The sequence below is a fragment of the Schistocerca piceifrons genome, chromosome 2, assembly GCF_021461385.2.
Source record: "Schistocerca piceifrons isolate TAMUIC-IGC-003096 chromosome 2, iqSchPice1.1, whole genome shotgun sequence".
NCBI lineage: Eukaryota > Metazoa > Arthropoda > Insecta > Orthoptera > Acrididae > Schistocerca > Schistocerca piceifrons.
Window position 1 is genome coordinate 756,765,806 of NC_060139.1, and position 21,961 is coordinate 756,787,766.

The 21,961-nt window shown below is 38.4% G+C and overlaps 1 protein-coding gene across 1 annotated transcript in view; it reads right to left on the reverse strand.

Moving 5' to 3' along the window:
• Positions 1 to 2,202: 2,202 nt before the first annotated feature.
• Positions 2,203 to 21,961, reverse strand: part of LOC124774899 (signal recognition particle 19 kDa protein) — a 69,300-nt gene continuing 49,541 nt past the window's right edge. Inside the window, exons 3-4 of the mRNA XM_047249558.1 lie at positions 14,807 to 14,987; positions 2,203 to 2,413 (exon numbers count right to left, since the gene is read on the reverse strand). Of these exons, the coding sequence (XP_047105514.1) occupies positions 2,280 to 2,413; positions 14,807 to 14,987 (315 nt within the window). The 3' untranslated portion in view covers positions 2,203 to 2,279. The remainder of the gene's footprint in view (positions 2,414 to 14,806; positions 14,988 to 21,961) is intronic.

Sequence of the window (21,961 nt, forward strand, 5' to 3'; positions counted from 1 at the left end):
ACTTTTAGTAATATCGAAGTTCAACAGTGACACATGGACACCTTTTGCTTCTAAGTGGCCAGTGTGGGATGGCAATGACAGCTGCAAGTGCACACGACAAAGAAAGATCATAGAGGAAGACTTCACACCAGGTACAAGTGGTGGCACTGCAAACAATACTGAACAGTGCACACAAATGGATGCAGAGAGGGTCACCTCAATATCATCCATGTCATTACCGTGATGCAATCTAGCCAATCAGATGCTGTCCTCTGGGCATACACGAGGGAACTCACCACCTTCACAACAGTCAAACATAGTCCCTAATTGATGGAGGCAGTGGCTTGGGATTTTTTCCAAATTTGATGCAGCAAGTTTTTATCCGAGGACTCCAATGATAAAGCCTCATAGCCTACTTTACATCACTTTAGTTTTACAAGGCTTCTGTAGCACCAATGACCACTGTGCTAACTTCAGCAAGCTGCTGGTGCAGCATTTTGTGTTACCAAAATCCAGGACATGCATACGATGTTGTGATGAGAGCTATGTGATGTTTACGCCATTTGCACGTCAACATATCTGACTGTAGCACATATATATAATGGCTGCCCAGCTGGCTTGAGGCATCAGATTGGTGACCACTGTAAAGCAGGCTACTGTCATGTGGCCTAGAGATCCTCTACTGTTGTCTGCTGGTGCAGACATCATCCTTTATCGCCCTACAGGTCTGCCTCCTGTATGGTCCAGCATCAGCTCCGATGGGCCTAAAGTCGAACTAGGACTCTTTGAGACGCTGGCATGCCTAGTGTCTACCATCTACAAGCATGTGCCCAAAAAGCCATTTTGCAATGTTTACAAGCTGTGGCCAGGATACTGACAATGCATAGCTGCTTGGGACTGCGGGTTCGATGCCCACTCCCCGCCTGCTGTAGCATTGGATTTCCAATGTATGCTGAACATAAGAAATAAATCAACTAGTTCTAACCTGAGTGTGACTGTATATGCATCTGCTTCCACTAGAGAACATGCAACAGCAGGGATGAGGAAGTTGAACCGGCTGCCTCAGGATTACAACTTTCAATGTGATCAACGTATCAAGCACTGTTCACACCATTACAGTCCCATAATTTACTATCATATACCTACTCACGGGTCAAATGAAAAATAGTGGCTATTGCAAGATAAGAAAATGCAAGTAGAATCTGTCCATACCAATGGGCTCAAAAACTCAGACAAAACACAGATAGTTAAGGCCTTTCTGTCTGCTGAAAGTATAAGCTGAACTTGCCATCCACCTATTCACACTGAAAATGTCTTTCACTATAACTTACACTGGAATGCTGACTTACTGGTGACTGCTGTTAAGTGAAACAGTATGATAATTTACATAGAAAGAGCTAGTCTTCGGATGAAGCGAAAAACTGGATATGATTACACACAATTTCACTTCATCCGTTAACATTCACATACACTGTGACAGCAGTAAACAACAGCATTCTTTGCAGAATTCTCATGGCAGTGACACAGATGCTGAGGTGAGATGAAACTGTAATGAAGAACTACATCCACAACAAAATTATAAACGCACACCATTTATGTTATCAAATAAGCTAGCTCCACAAATAGTGCAAAAAACAAAAGCAAAGAGAAATAAGTAAAATAAACACAGAGGAATTACAAAGTACTGGGCATATTAATGTTGTCACAATGTATTATCAAACATATTAATGTTATCATGATGTGTTATCAGCTATTATGTGATATGTGTACCTTTACACAAAAAATTTTAATCATTATATGTACCAGCTATTTAATAAGGTACTAACCGAAAGCAATGTGCACTAAATGCCAATAAAAAATAAAAATAAAATACTAAACACCACTAGTAAACTATTATGAAGGTTAAATTTCTTTAAGTTTGTGAATTATGTTTATTTGAACATCAAGCATCGGAAAGCAGTGTAATAAAAAGAATACGCTTCAGATCTTCAGTGCATAGCGATTGTGATGTGAACGAAACACTAAGAGACTGGAGAGCTGCTGAAATATGCAGGATGCCTACAGTCCTTACTGGACCAGTCAATATTATGATGAAGTGTGTTAAAAGCAGTCCTTTCAGTAATGTTTTCAAGTATGTACCACAATTTTCTGTTTTGCTTCAAATCATTTAAAAGGGAAGTTAACATATACATTTGTAAACACACATAACATTAAAATAAAATCTATAATATATTAATTTTTATTTGTGTAGCCATAATATTAATTTATACAGCTGTAGAAAACATACAGGATGTGAAACATTATCTTCTTCCTTTTGATTTCTTTTTTGCACCACCAGAAGACTGTGCCTGATTTGTATCAGCAGCAGACTGTTTCCCAGAGCGTGATTTCAATTTTGGAATCATCTGCCCCAAGTAAAGCATGATAGAGTCTCCTAAAAAATTAAAAAAAATTGTATGAGTCTAGTTCTTCTGTGTGATAAGAACGTATAACAAAAGGTGAAAACTAATTTCAGGCCAATCTTCTTAATAAACTAAAAATTATTCCACTATCTTAACAAGAGATCAGTGAAGTTATTTTGTCTATTCACACAAGAGAACCGGACAGGAAATGTTGGGCAGGTACAGAACGTCTGTAAACTGAAAAGCAAGCAGTGCTTGTGGTGAGAGAAGTTGTATTTCACAAAAGAACTTTACAATTGCCAATAATGATAACTAAGAACAATTTCCCCTCAAGCAGTGTGAATAGTGTGCAGAGAATTACATAGATTTTGTCCATGTGTGTTTCTTGCATTAGTACTGTTAGTAACACAACCTGTATTCCATGTAGTGTTAATGCATTTTATGGAAAATAAACACCCCCGTGCAAGTCTGCACACTGCATTACCAGCAATTCGTAAGGCGAGTCATGACGGATCAGTATAACATTATGAAGCATCCTGTAGTTGCTTCTTGAGGTGTAGTGTGGTAGACAGAGGGGGCAATTGTCTGCTCACTCTTCAGTTTGCAGAGCTAGGAAAGAGGGAAGTGCATGACCACAATTTGGCACCCTACCTTCCCTCATGGTTCTACCTCTCACCTCTTCCTCTCCAGCCTATTACACCCCTTTTTCGTAGGAAATTTAATATAGTTTATGTTTTAATGAGAAACATTTTTGCTACAAATTGCAGTTTCCAATTTATTCAAGAAAATGGAAAATGTGACATTTAAATGCCTGACTCCCACACTCACACTCTACTGGTCAAGATTTTTAATGTGTTTGGTCATGGCACTCCCTCCTACTACTGTACAAAAATTTGCTACTAATCAATTTTTTTCCTCCTAAGTTTTCTTCATTGACTGGACTAATATCTGCCCCACTGTCAGTATCACTCTTCCCAAGGTGGTATTCTCCCGCTCACAGAAGTTACACAATTTCGTCATACATCCCTATCCCACTTCTGTTTCTAATATCCTACCTCATGGATCAAATCCCTATGAAAACGATTCCATATGGCTGCCCACTACACATGCAACAGTCCTGTGATTAGCATCTTCTGTCCCATCAGAAGAAGGGCTGTCTATGAAAGCATACACATCATTCACCCACATTGGATGAGTGGACACTTTTTGATTATGGTCAGCTGGTAACTGGATCATACAACTGCTCAGCACACTGTTCAACATAATGGTTACAATATATATAAATAATCTAGTGGATAAATCTTCACAGTTAGTGCAGGGACTGACAGCTGATGAAGTATACTAATAAATGTAATGGATGCACATAAACAGGAAAAGGGATCCATTCCTATTTGATTATAATGTTCGCGATAAATTGCTGACTTGATGACAAATGTAAAATACAAGTACCTAGGAGTAACTGCCCAGAGTGACTGCATAAAAGTAGTTTTAAGAAAAGTGAATGCTAGGCTGAGATTAAATGGACAAATCATAAGGAAGCATAATTTATCAACAAAAGAAGTGGCTTACAAAATACACCTTTGACTAATTATTGCGAATTGTTCATCAATTTTCCAGTGTTAGCAGAGCAATGTGTTTCATCACAGGATCGTTTTGTAAGTATGAGTGCATTATGGAGATGCTCAATAATCTCAATGACAGACACTGAAACAAACGTGTTGTGCATCATGGAAACATTTACTGTTGAAATTATAATCATGTACTTTCCACGAAGAGTGAGACAACATATTGTTTCTATCCATATATGTCTAACGAAACAATGATGATGAGAAAATCAGATAAATTTGAACTCGTGCACAGGCTTGTCAACAGTCATTCTTCCCGTGGTGCACCACTTACAAATGGAAGAGGATATGAGGGAAATGATAGTAGTACCAGACGTATCCTCTGCCACACACTGGAAGATGGCTTGTGGAGTATACATACATATGTGGTTGTCTTAAAATTTTCATTCCTACTTCAGGACATTAATGCCTACCATAGCACTTGATATTCTTTTGTGCTGACTGTGAAAACCTTGATGCCTACAGGCAATTACAATACTTTTGCTCCACAAAACGATGGGCATCTGCAAAACTGATCTTACATTGTGAGACTTCATAGCCAGATAGCAAGTGGTGTTAACTCTATAACATCATCACTTCCTATGTTTCTCTCCACTTCATACTGCACCAACTTTCTTGCACATTAGATAACAATCCACATCTCCTCATCCCAGCTCATTATAACTTTTTGCGGACTGTAACAATGTGACATCTAAAATTTTCATGCTTGTTCTCTAATCCCAGTGATCACTGTCTGTTTATAGGTTATGGTTTGGCCTAAGGGTGGAATAAAATCTAACAACTGCACACTTTTTAAATAACATCCTGTATTTTTCCCCCACAATCAGAATCTATGTGGTGTTAAGTGATTTGCACTTGTCACTGAGTTCAAAAGATTTGAGGAATAATGAATGTGCAATGCTATTGTAACCTATTATAATTAAAGATTTTGAATTTCTTAGGAAATAAGCCCAACTATATTTTAAGTTCCCTACATCAACTTGTTTACTTTTGGCTATGGCTGATTAATTTTGATAAAAAAATCCTTCTGATGCTTGACTTCATCACTGCACTTGGGAAATTACTAGTTCTGGTGTCTTCAGTTCCAATAATTGTTCAGTGATACCATCAGTCAGCTACATGGATTTTCACAGTTGTCAAGAAATATTGTTTCACAATAATCATTAGTTTTGTCACAAAATTCCCAAGATAAGCTTTCCATGAAGACTCAACTCATTCTGATACTACTTTTATCATTCATCTGACATACTCTTGATTTCAGTCAGTTCTATAAAGAAATGTTTCTCACCACCTGCCAAAACTAATGCTGTGTGATTTACAGGCAATACCCTCAATCTGGAGGACAGTATGTGTAGTAGTTAATGGGTCTCTAATACTTCAAATACCCTCAATCTGGAGGACAGTATGTGTAGTAGTTAACGGATCTCTAATATTTCAAATTTCAGTGAGAGGTCTACTTTCAGAGCAAAGGGTTGTAGGCTGGCAATTTTTATTATTTACTTGTATCAACAAATAGTATAAACTGATTTATTAATCCTAATATAATACAGTATTTACAATATAAGGAAAAGGATCAATTGCTATTCACTGCAAAGATAACATGTTGAAGTTGCGGACAGGTACAATGAAAAGACTGTAATACATTTAGCTTTCGACCAAAGTGTTCTTCAGAAAAGGAAGGAAAAACACACACACACACACACACACACACACACATTTACATGAGCAAGCACATCTACGTGGAACTAAAGCAGCACCCTGGAGGGAGTGGGGAAGGTGAAGGGATAGCAGAGTACCGATGGGGTGAGAGAAGAGTGCTCTTGGCTGAGTGTGCAGTGACTAGATGGAGACATGACAAGACTGCCATCAGGTGCAGCATCTGGAGATTGTGGAGTGCGGAGTGAGGGAGAGGGGAAGAGGGAGGGGGTGCAGCAAAAAAGGAAAGGATGTACTAATATAGAGGAAGAAAGTATCAGCCTTCATGCAGCCTTCGAACTTAACCTAACCTAACCTAAACTAACCTAACCTACTGTTACATATGTTTTGTGACATCATATCCTTTAGGCTACTGCGGAGTGCCGCCTTTAAATACATTCTGTGTAGATCCCAAAGGTCACTTGAGAGTGTGTTATGATTTGGTAAGTCACATAGATATCCACTGCTTTTATTTCTATGAACACCAACCAAATTTAGGTTGGCAACAATATGTAAACATGCTGGATGACAGTCATATAATAAATGTTTTATTTATCAGAAGTTACCTTACACATAGTGTTAGAGCCTGTCAGCACAAGTGAACTTCACGGCCAGAGACCTGGAATCAACTGCAGCTATCAAAGTCATCATATTTCACTGATAAGTTGAATTTGTGGAGTATTAGTGCTATATTGAGCAGGGGCTACAATTTATTAATTGATCTCAAGCCTAGGGAACACCATAAAGTCTAGTTTGTGACATGACTTCGATTTCTTATGACTTCCTTTTGTAGAAGTTTGTTCCAATTACTGTGGAAATTTGTCTGTAAAAAATAGTCACTCCCCTTGGAATTAGAAATAGCACAACTTGTTCTAGCATTTCTTATATTCACACAATGCTTTCTCATTAAATATCACTCTTTTGATGTATTGTATGTAATTTCTCTCTTATATTCTCAATATATCAAAAACTTTTGGTTGTAATCTTCCCTAGCCAACTACCATCAGTACCCACTGATCTTCACACTCTGCAACCATGTTACTGTTCTATTTATTGTTAATAAAGAACTTCTTTTACTTCATTTTTGTATTGATTCCACCTACTCGTATTTATTCGCCATTACACTACACTTTTCTCTCAACTCAACAACTAACTGTTTTCAAAATCCAAAATTCCAACACTGGTTTTTCACTTTTCATTTACCTGTGGAAAAAATTCTCTTGTTGCTTGAGTCTTATTAACAAATGTATCAAAAGACATTCTTTACTTACTTTGTAGTTGGTCAAAATTCAATACCACTTTTTTTCACTTGTTAAAAAATACACTGACTTAGCAATGAAAAATGTAACACACCTTTTGGTAGTTCTTTCACGAAATACAACAAATATTGCAAGAGAAGAAAAATATCTCAAAAAAGCAATAAAATGAAGCCAATAATAAAGTCAGGAAAAATTCTTTGACATATTAAAAACAATCATTTTATGACAACAGTAACTGTAACAAAGAAAGGAAAAGTCTGTGTGCACTGCCCCCCCCCCCCCCCCCACACACACACACACACACACACACACACACACACACACACACACACACACAGAGAGAGAGAGAGAGAGAGAGAGAGAGATTTGCAAAAACAAGTGAAGAAGTCAAAAGATGAAATATGAGAGCATGCTGAAAAATAATGCCTCCGAATTTCTTATTCCAATCCCAATACCAGTCACACATCAGTATACATGTGAAAGCACATGCTACCTATTAAGTTCGAAAATGCTGCACATAAAAAGGGATTGTTCCAGGGCTCATGCCTTAGGTTCTGTAGTAACATAAAGGTTGGATCAAGTGTTTTGGTCAGCCCTTAGGCTAGGGACTATTTGGGTATTCAACAGAAGAATCATCCTAGTGTCACTATCCAACAGTACTGGACCAAAGTACGTAGATTACATACTTCCTCCTGCTTAGGCAAATGTAGCAAATCAGTTGATTCTTTTTGCATTTGATGTGGTCTAAGGTGGGCCATAAGGGGCTTATGGAGGCACCATTGGTTCATGGGCAGATCCTTAGAAAATCCCAAAAAAGATTTTTTTTACCATTTTTTGTACCAAAACTGAGTTGTGCATTCCAAGACATGCATGCACAGCAAATTGCTGAAACTTTTATGATATATTTCCAAGATCCCGAACTTGAACAACCTTGAAAATTTTCTTGATATATTTATCTGTTTCCAGTACACAGAGGTTCCAAGTTATTAGCTAATGGGCAGTTCCTCAGAGAAACTCCCCCCCCCCCCCCCAAAAAAAAATGTTTTAACCAATTTTTCATACTAAAACCATAGCCCAGATTCCAGGAAGCCTATACACAGTAAATGACTGAAATTTTTACAACATATTGCTAAGGTCCCAATCCAGAACAACCTCGAAAATTTTATTGACTTTGTTATCAATTTCTTAGATACAAAGGTTAAAAGTTACCTTACATGTACGTGTAAAATATGCACAAATTCCAGTGTGCAGCAAAATCTAAAGAATAAATAACCACAGCAAATCGCTCAAATTTTAACATTATACTCTCTATTGTTATGCATGTATCTTTCCATTTTCAAAACTCTTTACTCATTATTGAGAAACACCCCAAAAATATGTTTTTTTGGGTACCAAAACTGAGCCACGGATTCCAAGATGGCTGTGCACAGTAAATGGTTGTAAATTTTACGATATACTCCTAAGGCCTCAATCTTGAACAACCTGGAAGATTTTCTTGATATTTTTATCCCTGTTTGAGATACAGATGTTCAAAGTTACCCTACTTGTACACACAAAATTTGGTATGAAGCAAAAATATAGTTTATAAAGTGACACAGTGCAGAGAAATACACTGTAAAATGTTTCCATTATCATCCAGAGGGTTCAGGAAACTCAATGTTGCAGTACTGAATAATATGTAAGATTTTTGTGCACATAAAATCTGGTGTGAGTAGTTTTGCATTATTTCAATATCGCATAAGTAAACTAATAAAATTTTATTGATTTGTAAAGTTCTTTTCACATGAGTGACATGCCCTGCTGTGGCAGGGAAAAGAAGGGTACCAGCAGAAAAATGCTCATATTGAAGCACAAAAAAAGGCGAATGTGCTCCTGTTTCAAACACTGTGACTGAAAAGTGCAGCACCAGCTGCTCATTCTACCTTCTTCAGCACTTTTAAAAATGATCTAAAAAATTTTAGCACTTAAACATATTCGCAATTTTTTATGCTCAGAAATGAGGAGACAGTGGCAGTGGCAAAGAGATGTAGAACTGGATGACAGTAGACATTATTTGTGATATAAAAAAGCAAAGAAGACAATGGCAGTGTGAGAGAAAGAGAGGGCAGTGGCAAAGGAACATAGCTGACAGTGACTGAACAGTGCTAGGGAAACAGTGATGGAGACAGTGCCAGTGGGAGAGGGATAAAGAAAAGGAAAAAGTGGAAGTGGGCGAGAGCCACTGACAATGACAGACAGACCCTATGACAATGAGGAAGAGAGAGAGAGTGACAGCAGCAGTGCAAAGGAATGAATGTAATAGCAATAAGAGGAGACAGTGACAGTGAGAGGAGACAGCAGTAGTAGGGCAGAAAAAAGAAGATTGTGGATGTGAGACATTAGACGGTGACAGAGAGATACAAAGAGATAATGACAATGAGTTGGGTTGAATGAGTGAGTGAGAATGAGCAAGTGAGAGTGGATGGATACGAGTGACTTAGAACAATAAACTAATGGGTGAGAGCAAGTTACATTAGGGGAGCTTATGGGAGTGAGACGTGGGTTGCAAGTTAAAAAGAGTGCAAATATGTTTGCATGCCGAAATCTTTTGGAAAATTTTTAAAGGTGCTGAGGAAGGTTGAGTGAGGCAGCTGGCACCCCTCTTTTCAGTCAGAGTCTTTAAAACCGGAGCATAGTTGCCCCTTTTGTGCTCTGATATCAGCATTTTTCTGCTGGTCATATATATCATGCATTTTACTCGGTCGACTTTCCTGTTTCGCTGATGCAAGTTACATTCCTCTGCCACTAGAACGTTCTGAATTGTAGTGTGTAACATGATGATGTGTAATGTAACTATGTTGGTGTGTGAGGAAAAGTATGCTGTAATCAAGCCTCTAACTTTCCACAAATGGAGTACCCTTCCCTCAGCATGACAATTCCAGACCATACACGAAGGCTATGACATCTGTAAGAATCAGATACCTTGGGTTTACTGTCAGCGATCATCCTCCACACAGTCTCAACTGGCCCCAACCAATTTTCAGCTGTTTCCAAAACTTTAAGAGTGTCTTTGTGGACTTCACATTCATAGAGAGGGGGTGATGGTGTCAATAAACTGGTCTCTTGTTGGGAGAGATGTGTATGTCACCAGGGTGATTATGTTGGGAAATAAATATGCAGACATGAAGAATAAAGATGTAGAATGTTAATAAATTTTGTTTTATTTAAAAAGATTTATGGGTTTTCACATAAAAAATTTGGAGGCATTAATTTTCAGTACACCCTTGTACATAAAGTAAGTCACAATGACTGCTCTGTCATTTTACCAGCACAAGTTAAAGAAACAACAACAAATACTTTCCTGCTTAATGGCTGCCATATATAGCAAAAGACTGTTAGCGCAGTCTTCTAGCACAGTTAACTACTAGCCAATAGGTCCTTGTGTTGAGACTTCATTTGAAGTTATTATGTTTACATATCATTTTTGAAAATGTTGTTGTAACTTTGACACATATTAAAAATACTGCCAGAAGAAAGTAGAGACAACTTGCAGACAAGAATTCATCTTCTGTTATTTTGTTTGACCAACAGTGTAGCATACAATTAAAGGCAAAGTCTTTAGTTTAGAGGAAAAGCTTCAGTGGCTGGAACAGTCAGCCATGCACAGATGACAGAGAAGCCATGTGAGAAATTAACATAAACGTAAAAGTATGTCACATTCATTCAGCTTTATTCACCAAGTAGTTCTACTCAGTCAAACGTGGAGGAAGTACAAATTCATTTACAACTCAAACTTTTTGTGCATCTTGTGACCAACATGCTTCATTTAGATCAAACTTCTGTGTGGTATCTTTATAATATCATCATTTTGCATATGAATTATTTAGTTTTATATTTTTCCTCCTAAGGGGACACCGCCTTAACATAGAACTATCTCTGTGGGTGAGGAGGTTTGCGTGCCCTGGATCTGGAGGGCTATGTCAGTGGTAGCTTAGCTTCCAGAAGGAGAACCCAAGCTTATGCTAAGCCTATCCTTTTTCTTTATCATTCTCAATCAAAATTGTAGCGGGAAAAGGGCAACAGCTTGATGGGTGGAAGAAGATGGCCAGTCATTTTAAAAGAATATTTGGCCAATCCCAATGGTCATCAAGGCGGAAAAACCTTCTCACAACAAAGTGGCATCTGTACTCCAGTGGAGCGGCCACAAAAGGTGTCTGATCCCAGCGGGGCGGCCTGATTACATCCTCTGGGGCTAACCACCTCAGTTGTAACCACGCTGTTGCAAATGCAGTAGCCAAAGGTGAAACTTCAGCTTGTGAAGCAGTCTGAAGCATGTGATAATTACAAATATACCCCAGGGGGCTAAGCCCTTATTGACCGAGGTCAAAGCAAGCAGGCTATCAGATTCTGGGGCGCCTGCGTCAGGTGCGAAACGAAACTGTGAACCTACCAGTACCTCAAAATCCAATCTAAATTATGGACACAAAATCAGACCAAAACAGACTATTAAAATGGGAACCATGAACATACAGACAATGATGAAGGTGGGTAAGCTAAAGCAAGTTCTTGACAGTATGACAGAACTTGCGACTGGCATACTGGCACTACAGAAAACAAGATTGAGGGACGAAAGCACAATGGAAGCAGAGGGATATGTAATTCTGAAAGGGAAACCCAGTGTTTGAGTGCCAAAGCAACCTTTTATTTTTGGCACAGCTTTTGTAGTAGATCGTAGATGCCTGGATAGTATCAATGTGAAGAAGGGCACAAATGAGATACTGTCATATCTGACAACGAAAATAGGAACCAAAACCTGTACAATAGGTTGCACGTGCACATGCACCAACAAATGATAAGAACAAAAAAGATGAAGCAGGAACTGAACATTTTTGGTCCACTTTAGATAAGGTAGTGACAGATGTGGACAAAACAGGTGTCTATTTTGCTAGGAGATTTTAATGCGCAAATACGCATGGAAAGGACATTTAGAGGTCCTGTGGGAGGTTATTCAGCCCGCAAGAGAACAAACAAGAATTGTGAGAGATTAGTGGACCTTTGTAAGAGACACAAGATGAGAATAATGACCACTCATTACAAAATTAAGGCAAGCAAGAAAACAATGTCGGCCAGCCCTAGAAACAGGATTGGGGAAAAACAGCTAGACCATGTAGAAATCCGTGACAAGAATCACAGAGAGATTATCAACACAAAAGTGTGGAAAAATAGCAGAATGGAATAAGATTACTACCCTGTCGAAATAAAATGCAGATGGATACCCAACAGAGCAAGGAAATGTAGGACCATAAACACTCACAGAATCGACCTAGATCTTCTGAAAAAGCACAGAGCAGAGTATGCAAAGAGAATGATAGTTCCGAGTGACTGGAAGAGAGTGAGAGATATGATGGAAGAAGAGGCAGTGCAACTGGCTACTAAGAACAAGAAAAGGAAGCATGAGTGGTGGACGACTGAATGTGAGAATACAGTCGAGACCAGGAAGAAAGTATGGATGAAATGGCAATACTGTAAAAAGCACGAAGACTAGTCGAACTTCCAGAATGTAAGAAAAATTGCTAGAGAAATGTTCAGAAATGCTGAGAGAAGTAGATGGAATGAGAAATCTGAAGAAGCAAACAAGGCCTTCAAGAAACACAAATCACAAATCTTTGGTAGCGAAATGAAGAGCAGAATTAAAGGCTTCGAGGCAAAAGAACCCTCTGTAATAGGACACGATGGCACAATAAAAACTGGCAAGAAAGAGGTGTGTGAGAAAATGGCTAGGTATTTTAGGGATTTGCTGAATGCAGAAGCACTGACAGTAAAGTGGACACATGCTCTAGGGACGAAAGTCAGGATAGTCTAGACAATGCACCCACCAGGGTAGAAATAGGAGAGGCAATTAAAAACCTCAAAAACAACAAGGAATCAGGCAATGATGGTATCTGTGCTGAAAAGATCAAGTGGGTGGGTCTGAAATAGAAAGAAATATGTACTGTATAATAATGGATATCTGGAGAAATAAGAAAATATCCATAGACTGGAAAGAAGCCATTATAATACCACTACACAAGAAAGGGGACAAGAAAGTACTGGATACCTACAGGGGCATCTTACTCTTGAACATAGGGCACAAGGTTTTGTCGATAATCTAGCTAAACAGAGTTGAAGAACAACTGGGGCCGACAATAGGAGCTGTGTGGCTTTAAAAAATGTAGGAACTGTACAGAACAGATATTTGGAACAAAAAGAATAATAGAACACAGGCACAGGAAAGGAAAAAACATAATAGTGACATTTGTGGACTTCCAAAAGACCTACGATTCAGCTGACAGAAGTACTCTGCTTGATGTGTTAGAAGATAGAGGACTGGATGCTACAACACATGCAATAATAAAGGAAACATTAAGTGACACTACTGCCAGGATCAGACATCGCAGTACGCTGTCAGACAGCTTTGAAATAAAAACAGGAGTCCGGCATGTTGGCCTGTCACCAATTTTATTTAACCTAGTTTTGGACGAAGTAGTGAGACAGTGGAGACAACTAAACAGTAACATGAAGATCAAAGGTGTGCAAACAGGATACAAGGTCAAACATAATGCAACAGTGGACTGCCTGGCATTCGCAGATGATGTGGCACTCTTAAATGAGACAGAAGAAGAGGGAAAGACAGCACTAAAAATCTAGCCGAAACAGCAGAAAAGGTCAGACGGAAGATTGCATATAAGAAGATCAACACATTGAACACTCAGTCTGGAAGATTGATGGCCAAGTGGTTGAGAAAGTCAACAGTTTTCGTTATTTGGGGGAGAAGATAACTGGTGGCATACGGAGCAACAGTAGCACAGTACACAGGGCACAGCTTTAGCAGAAGCTTCAGCATGTGGTGAAAACAACATATGGCAAGAAAAATGCCACAGAATGCCAAATTGTGAGACTACACAGCAATTGTGAGAAATGCTGCTCTGCATGCATCAGAAATGATCACACTCAGCAAGAGAGCTTGTATACAGTTAGAGGAGGAGGAGCGGAAAATTTTGAGATGCATATGGGGCACCAAAAAACATGGGGATATCTGGATATACAGAACACGACAGTAACTGTATGAAAATATTGAACCCATACCGAGCGAGATACGGAAGAGGAGGTTACGATTTGTTGGGTACATCATGAGGATGGATGAGGGGAGGTTGATTAAGAAGATATGGAATGCACCATGTCATACAGGAAACAACTGGGTGAAGGAAGTAAGAGATGATTGAAAAGCTGTAGGAATAAAAGAAAGGAATCTGCAGGCAGTAGTACATGACAGGGAGAAATGTAAAGGGTTGGTGGACGGTCAGAGGTGGCCGGACATCAAAATCAAAGTTGTCTTAACAAAAGAAGAAAGAAACAGAGGAAGGGAGAGTTTGAAGAGGTATTGGGAAGAAAGAAGATGTACAAAACAAGCCACATGTGATCCTGAAGGGTCCTAACGAAGCAGAAGAAGAGAAGTTTTATGTTTTTTCAACTCGTTGCTTGTGAGCTTCAATAAAGTAGTGATGACTGCAAATACTGGTTAATATGATAAGTGGCGAATAATGTTTTGATTCTTTCCAGCACTAACTGTATATCATTACAAAGTGAAAAGTCACCCTGTATCATAAAAGACATAGTTGGCTGCTCAATTAGGAGACTGGCACTATTAGTTATGTCGTGATAGACATATTGAATCAGAATAACTGCTACAACAGCTCTGCTGAAATTATACTTTACTTTTGTTTCTAGTCTATCTGGTTTAACGCAAATTTCATATGACTCCAGTCATTGTGGTTCACGTGTTATAAACTACATTTCTCAATGATTTTTCATCAATATTTTACTTTACTTGTTGGTAAGTCTGGATTAAATGGTGTTCCATCATCATTTTTAAGCTGCACTCTAATTCGGCCTCTGTACAGCATCTCTTTGCTTCGTTCTCGACAGTAGTATTTATTCTCCACTCCAATTTTTAAGCCCGCTGAAGAAAGTACATCTCGGATTTCTTGATGGGTTGGATTTTCAACAGCCTAGAACAAAAATTAAAGCACATAAGCAACCATTTGTATTTATATGATTTTTTGTCATGGCTATTCTACTCTGCACTTGGTTAATTGCTATTTACAAAAAATCTTGGTATGAATTAATGACTGAAAGAGACACCACTAGAAACTACTCAAACTAATCACACAATAAAAAAAAGACATATCGTCATATAAAACACCTTCAAACCATGTGCATAGTGTATGTGGACAGTTAGAACACATATATTTTAATAGCTGAATGACATGTTTAAGGCTGACAACAATACTCTAGGCAAAGTCGGAAGGGAAACTTCTGCATTAACCAATGTTCCGATAATTGATTTTTGTTATGAATTGTATCTGTCACAAGAGTGTAGCGGATGGTACACTTCTCTTTCTTTTATTTCCCCCCCCCCCCCCCCCCCCACTTTTTTTTTACACTGCAAAAATTGCACTATGGAGATTCCTCCAGTACTGTTCAGAACAAATGAGCTGGAAATTTGCCATAGATTTAAGCCCAAGTGCACAACAGTTGATATGAACCACTTGTTTCTATCCAATTAGTAAACTAGGAACATAATGCTATTACAGGTTGCAACCTGCCGTAATGCAATCCTTTTGAGACCTTGGTCCAATCCTATAGTGTCTGTGTGTTATATTTGTCACTTTTTCATTGACTGAGCTCAACCTGGTAAACAAGTCTATAAGCAGAATTTTACCTAATTAATTTTTCATTTCACCAAGCTCTCATTTGTGTCTTTATGAAAAATTCCACTGCACCCTTGAATCCACAACAGATTGTTAGTACACCTGCTGATTTATTTGTAGTGACTTCTTTAATAAAGTATATAAGTATATGTGCCACACTTTTGTTACCGTTTGATTTTCTCAGGCTCTTCACTGCACTTAGGAAGTTGGTTAGTTGAATGCAAGATCTACAGTATTTTACTGCTTTCCTAACAGTGGTGGCTTCCACGTACACTTGATAATTTTCTGTAGTATTATGCATCCTACTGAGTTGTCACTGCCTGTCTTTGCTTGATCTGTATAAATCTTTGGTGAATTCAGAAAGGTGGAACTGAGCAAAATGTTGATTTCAGTCTTCAAGTTTGGACAAATCTTTACATAGTAGGATGTTACTGAAGGTTAGTACATTTTCATTTCAGTAGCTGAATGGCCCAAGAAATTCTGGTATGGTTTCATATTTTATTTTCATGCCAAGTTTAACATTGAAGGAATTTCATAATCAGTGGCTCCCTTCCATTTCCAGTGAAGTAGGTACTTTTTTTGTGTTTGCCCAATACTTCGTTAATCTGTTAATTAAAAGGTGTCCTATCTGTGAGATTCATTTTAATGTGAATTTATTCACAAATTTCCTCAACAAAGACAGCCTTCATAGGTGTGAATAGCATGGCTCCAGTGTGTATTTCAATACAGCAATAGTGAAGTCTGTTTAGTTCAGATGTCAAATTTCTTGCCCCATCGTGGTAAAATACACAGCCATAACCCAACACTGATCTCATGGGTCTTATAAAAGCTGAGCAGAGTTTTTAGGTGAGTTCGGCATCATATATTGACCACAAATTTCAGTGCATTCCTCTTTGTTTCTATCTCAGAAGAAACCAGTAAACCCCACCCCTTGACTCCATAAAGAATTGAACTCCCACATATAACACAGCTTCAAATGTCTGAGTGCAAATGAGTTAACATGTTAAATTTGATGGTAAGCATGAGAGAGTTTTGAAAAGGTTTAAAATTACATTTTAATGTTTGTTGGAAGTCACTAAGTCCTCTCATTATTAAATACTGGATGAGACTAATTCAGATAATGTGTGTTCCATTTTAATAACAGCTAGTTTTTCACACATCTCAATCTTTATGACATCATATCTCCTGAACTGTGTCACACAATGGCATCATTTTGAAAATACATTCAGTGATATATGCAGGTATGGTCTGCAAAATGTGCTGCAAATGGAGTCAGTAGTAAAGAAGTAATAAATTTAAACATCATGTGTGATGTCAAAATTTTACAACATCAACAGCGAAATTGCAGTAAGCAATGAACTTGTTTCCTTTCATTAATTTGTGGTGGGTGTCATCGAGCAAAAAGAAAAGGTTTGAAATGATGTTCCTCACATAAAACTATAGATAATTTTTTCATTGTTTCTTCAGGCTTATCCCTTTTTAGCCAAATTCGAAGATTTGATATGGCATGATTAATAATTTCTTTTACTGTTTCGGTGGAAGAAGGTGTTGAGTACAGCGAAGATCAGTGATCTGCAGGGTAGTTACTCTTGGGGAGAAACGTTTATCAAGGTATTTGGTGTACACTATATACAGTTGGCTATCCAAGGACTGATCGTGATTTCCATTGTACTTAACATAGATTCTTCTTTCTGAAAGCAAAGATTTGAGTTCACACATAAGTTTATGCTCTCTTCTGCATATAAAAGTATTGAATCAATGAAGATAGGTCTCAAAATATTACTATGGATTCCTTGTAAATGTAAACAACTAAGGGTTGTCCTGAAAGTTTGATGACATATCTATCTCACTTATTTTACAGTTTGGATTAAATAATCTTATGGTTCTGTCTAAAGAAAAATTCACTGGAGAAAACTACAAAAGTACAAGGAAACAGAAAGGTTGCCCAGTACTTACTTTCAGGAGGTGAAATTCTATTACCTTCAACAGCCACACATTAAAAGTACGAAAAGTTATTCTAGCTTTCATTTGTAACTGAAAACTAGGTTATATATATCTAAAAACAAAGATGATGTGACTTACCAAATGAAAGTGCTGGCAGGTCGACAGACACACAAAATTCAAGCTTTCGCAACAAACTGTTGCCTCATCAGGAAAGAAGGAAGGAGAGGGAAAAGACGAAAGGATGTGGGTTTTAAGGGAGAGGGTAAGGAGTCATTCCAATCCCGGGAGCGGAAAGACTTACCTTAGGGGGAAAAAAGGACGGGTATACACTCACACTCGCACACACACACATATCCATCCACACATATACAGACATATGGATATGTGTGTGTGTGTGTGCGAGTGTGAGTGTATACCCGTCCTTTTTTCCCCCTAAGGTAAGTCTTTCCGCTCCCGGGATTGGAATGACTCCTTACCCTCTCCCTTAAAACCCACATCCTTTCGTCTTTTCCCTCTCCTTCCCTCTTTCCTGATGAGGCAACAGTTTGTTGCGAAAGCTTGAATTTTGTGTGATGTTTGTGTTTGTTTGTGTGTCTGTCGACCTGCCAGCACTTTCATTTGGTAAGTCACATCATCTTTGTTTTTAGATATATATTTCCTACATGGAATTTTTCCCTCTATTATAACCATATCATGAAAACTAGGTTAGTGTTTTGTATTTAATGTGTGTCTGTTGGCATTACTGGAGTTTCACCACTCAAAAGTAACTATTGGCAATCATTCTGTTTCTGTGTAGTAGTATAATCTTACAACTCTTTCTAACTCTCCTCTTGATTTCTCTAAATCAACAGACATTATCTTAAAAGGCAAAATGTGTAATGTGAGAGAAGAGAAATACACTAATACAGCATTATAACTCCAATTACTTTTCCTTGTGAGCACATTCTATCTGTAAAAGAAAGGATAAAATGGGAATGATGGAGGAGTAATTCCCCTTTAAAAAAATCTTGGCCCAACTGGTAGTTCTTTGTGTCTCTTGTTCAAGTTACAGTGAAGACAGTAAGGATCTGAGAGGTGAATGGGCACAGCAGCCCACGGATGTGCCTCGTGAAACATAAGTAACACCACTCCTCATTGCTAGGATTGTATGGAGGAATGCAGCAGTTCCTCCTGTTGGTGGGCAAGAAGAAGATTGCTACAGTATGGGGGAAGACAGGTTGTGCTAGTGTGACATCAGCCCACACCTCTGTATGTGCTCCCAAGGAAGAGGACCTCTGCATGTGACATCATCATCCTCTGTACTGCTACTAGTGCAGGGGAAGCGGTGTGTAGGGGTTGCAGCAATTAGGAAAGACAGGAAACAGATCTGGTATTAACAACACAATGTAATACCATTTTTGCTACTAGTACAGAACAATTACATGGACATTTCCTGTTTCATTTTTCTTTAACTAGTTTACCAGTGTTTGCTATATTTGCATGTTAGGTTGTGATCTGACAGGGTGTTTTGGGATTTGGACTTTGATAATTTAATAAAAGAAAAGAATTGTTTGTTCACATACGTCGAACCAAACATATATAATATCCATGTGCAAGGTGCATACAACCTCATAAATCTGGTTTGGGTAACATTTTTGTAGAAATCAGTCATCTCTTCTTTGTGATTATATTTGTCCTTCAACAAACTGCCAAATTGTAAATTTAACAGTTTCCTTTGATACCTGGTAGGAAAATTGTTGGCCACTGAATGTGGGTTTACAAAGAGCTGAAACTTAACAGGCAACACTTCTATGCCTTGAAACCCAAACTCAAACTGATTACGAAGATTTTGTAGGATTTCTTCAGATAGACTAATATCTGCAGTAAGCACGTGTGATGGCTTTGGAAAATGCACAGCATTTTCAGCCAGCATTTGATTTGTCCACAGATCCAGTGCCGTTTTGGAGCCTTTGATCCTATAATACATATCTGTTTTGATAATGCCCTTGCCTTGGGGTGAGGTGTTTAAATCATTCAAGTGACGTGTTAAATCAGCATGGCTAGTTAAGTCACAAGTCCAGGTTTTTTCCTTGCAACTTAGGAACAGGATGATTTTGATTAGACATGACCCCTACTCCACTAGTGCACATTACAGTGACACGGGAGATCACCATACTGACTACCACTTTCTTCAACAAAAGTTTTAAACTGCTTATGTCTCAGGTTGCTTGACTGGATGAAATTTGTACCATGGTATCCATAATCTGGTACTGAGCGCCACAGGTTTCAAATCCGCACCAGATGACATGGAACTCAATGACCACTAGAGGTCTCTGCAGCAGTAACACCGTAGGCCGTGGCTGCGCACACTCCTGGGCCCGAGTCTACTGTGAGGACGCCACTATGGAGCACGTGGTCCCAGCGGCCAATAGCGACATACCCTGTTGTGTATTTAGGTAGCTGCCTCTCACTCAGCGAGGCAGTCTGGTATTTGCATTGAGTCGGTTGATATCTCACTTACAGACATCGTGTTTCCATTGTGTGTGCTTACTTCCCGTTTATGAGGAAGCCCTTTGCTTAATACTCTGTGGTTGATCTTGGTGTCTTGCTCAGTTTTCTGTCATCGTGCTTGTCCTTCCATTCCCATTCGTCCGTCTGGTTTGTTTGCGGGTCACTCCCATTCGGTCCCGCTGCGTTTTCGTTAGCAGCAACCCCACAACCGTTCCTGTCGCGATTACAAAACATAACATTTTTAACTTTAGTGTACTTTGCACAAAGATTCTTTTGATGGAGAATGCAGTGGATTCCAAGGAGATCATGTGTTGTGCCAAGAACACATTTTATATGTTCTTTCATCTGTGTTATAAATCCAACATTGACTCCCAGCAACGACGGTGCCCCATCTGTTGCAACAGAAACAAGCATATTCCAATTCAGGTTTAGATTAGATTAGATTAGTACTTGTTCCACAGATCATGGATACGACACTTCGTAATGATGTGGAACGTGTCAGGCTAATAACAGGTGTCTATACAAGATATTACATTACACAAAATATTACATAACACTTAATATTTTTAATTTTTTTATTTTTATTTATTTATTTATTTTGTGGGGTTTGGGGAAATTACCCACTTGCTATATCCACAAATTCATCTAATGAGTAGGAGATGCCATTAAGAAATTCTTTTAATTTCCTTTTAAATGCTATATGGCTATCTGTCAGACTTTTAATGCTATTATGTAAGTGACCAAAGACTTTTGTGGCAGCATAATTTACCCCCTTCTGAGCCAAAGTTAGATTTAATCTTGAGTAGTGATCTTTGCCTCTGCACTTCTGCCTCGACTGACATCTCTGCCCAAACTCTTTGTCTTTAAATATGTCTGCTTGTGTCTGTATATGTGTGGATGGATGTGTGTGTGTGTGTGTGTGTGAGTGTATACCCGTCCTTTTTTCCCCCTAAGGTAAGTCTTTCCGCTCCCGGGATTGGAATGACTCCTTACCCTCTCCCTTAAAACCCACATCCTTTCGTCTTTCCCTCTCCTTCCCTCTTTCCTGATGAGGCAACAGTTTGTTGCGAAAGCTTGAATTTTGTGTGTATGTTTGTGTTCATCTGTGTGTCTGTCGACTTGCCAGCACTTTCATTTGGTAAGTCACATCATCTTTGTGTGTGTGTGTGTGTGTTTATATATATATATATATATATATATATATATATATATATATATATATATATATATATATATATATATATATATATATATATATATATATATATTGAGGCTACAGTGAAGATCCCTAGCTCTTTAAATAAGTATCTGCAGGATGATCTTGGATGAGCTCCAGCAATCATTCTGATTACATGCTTTTGTGCAATGAACACTCTTTTACCCAATGATGAGTTACCCCAGAATATGATGCCATACAAAAGCAGAGAACGAAAATAGGTGTGGTAAGCTAATTTACTGAGATGTATATTGCCAAAATTTGCAATGACCCTAATAGCAGAAGTAGCTGAAGTCAAACGTTTCAACAAATCCTCAGTGTGTTTTTTCCACTTCAACCCCTCATCAATGCATATGCCTAGAAATTTTGAATACTCTACCTTAGCTACAGATTTCTGATCGAAGTCTATATTTATTAATGGTGTCATTCCATTTACTGTGTGGAACTGTATATACTGTGTTTTGTCAAAGTTTAATGAGAGCCCATTTGCAGAGAACCACTTAATGATTTTCTGAAAAACATCATTTACAATTTCACCAGGTAATTCATGTCTGTTGGGTGTGATAGCTATACTTGTATCATAGGAAAAAAAGTACCAGCTTTGCATCTTCGTGAGTACAGA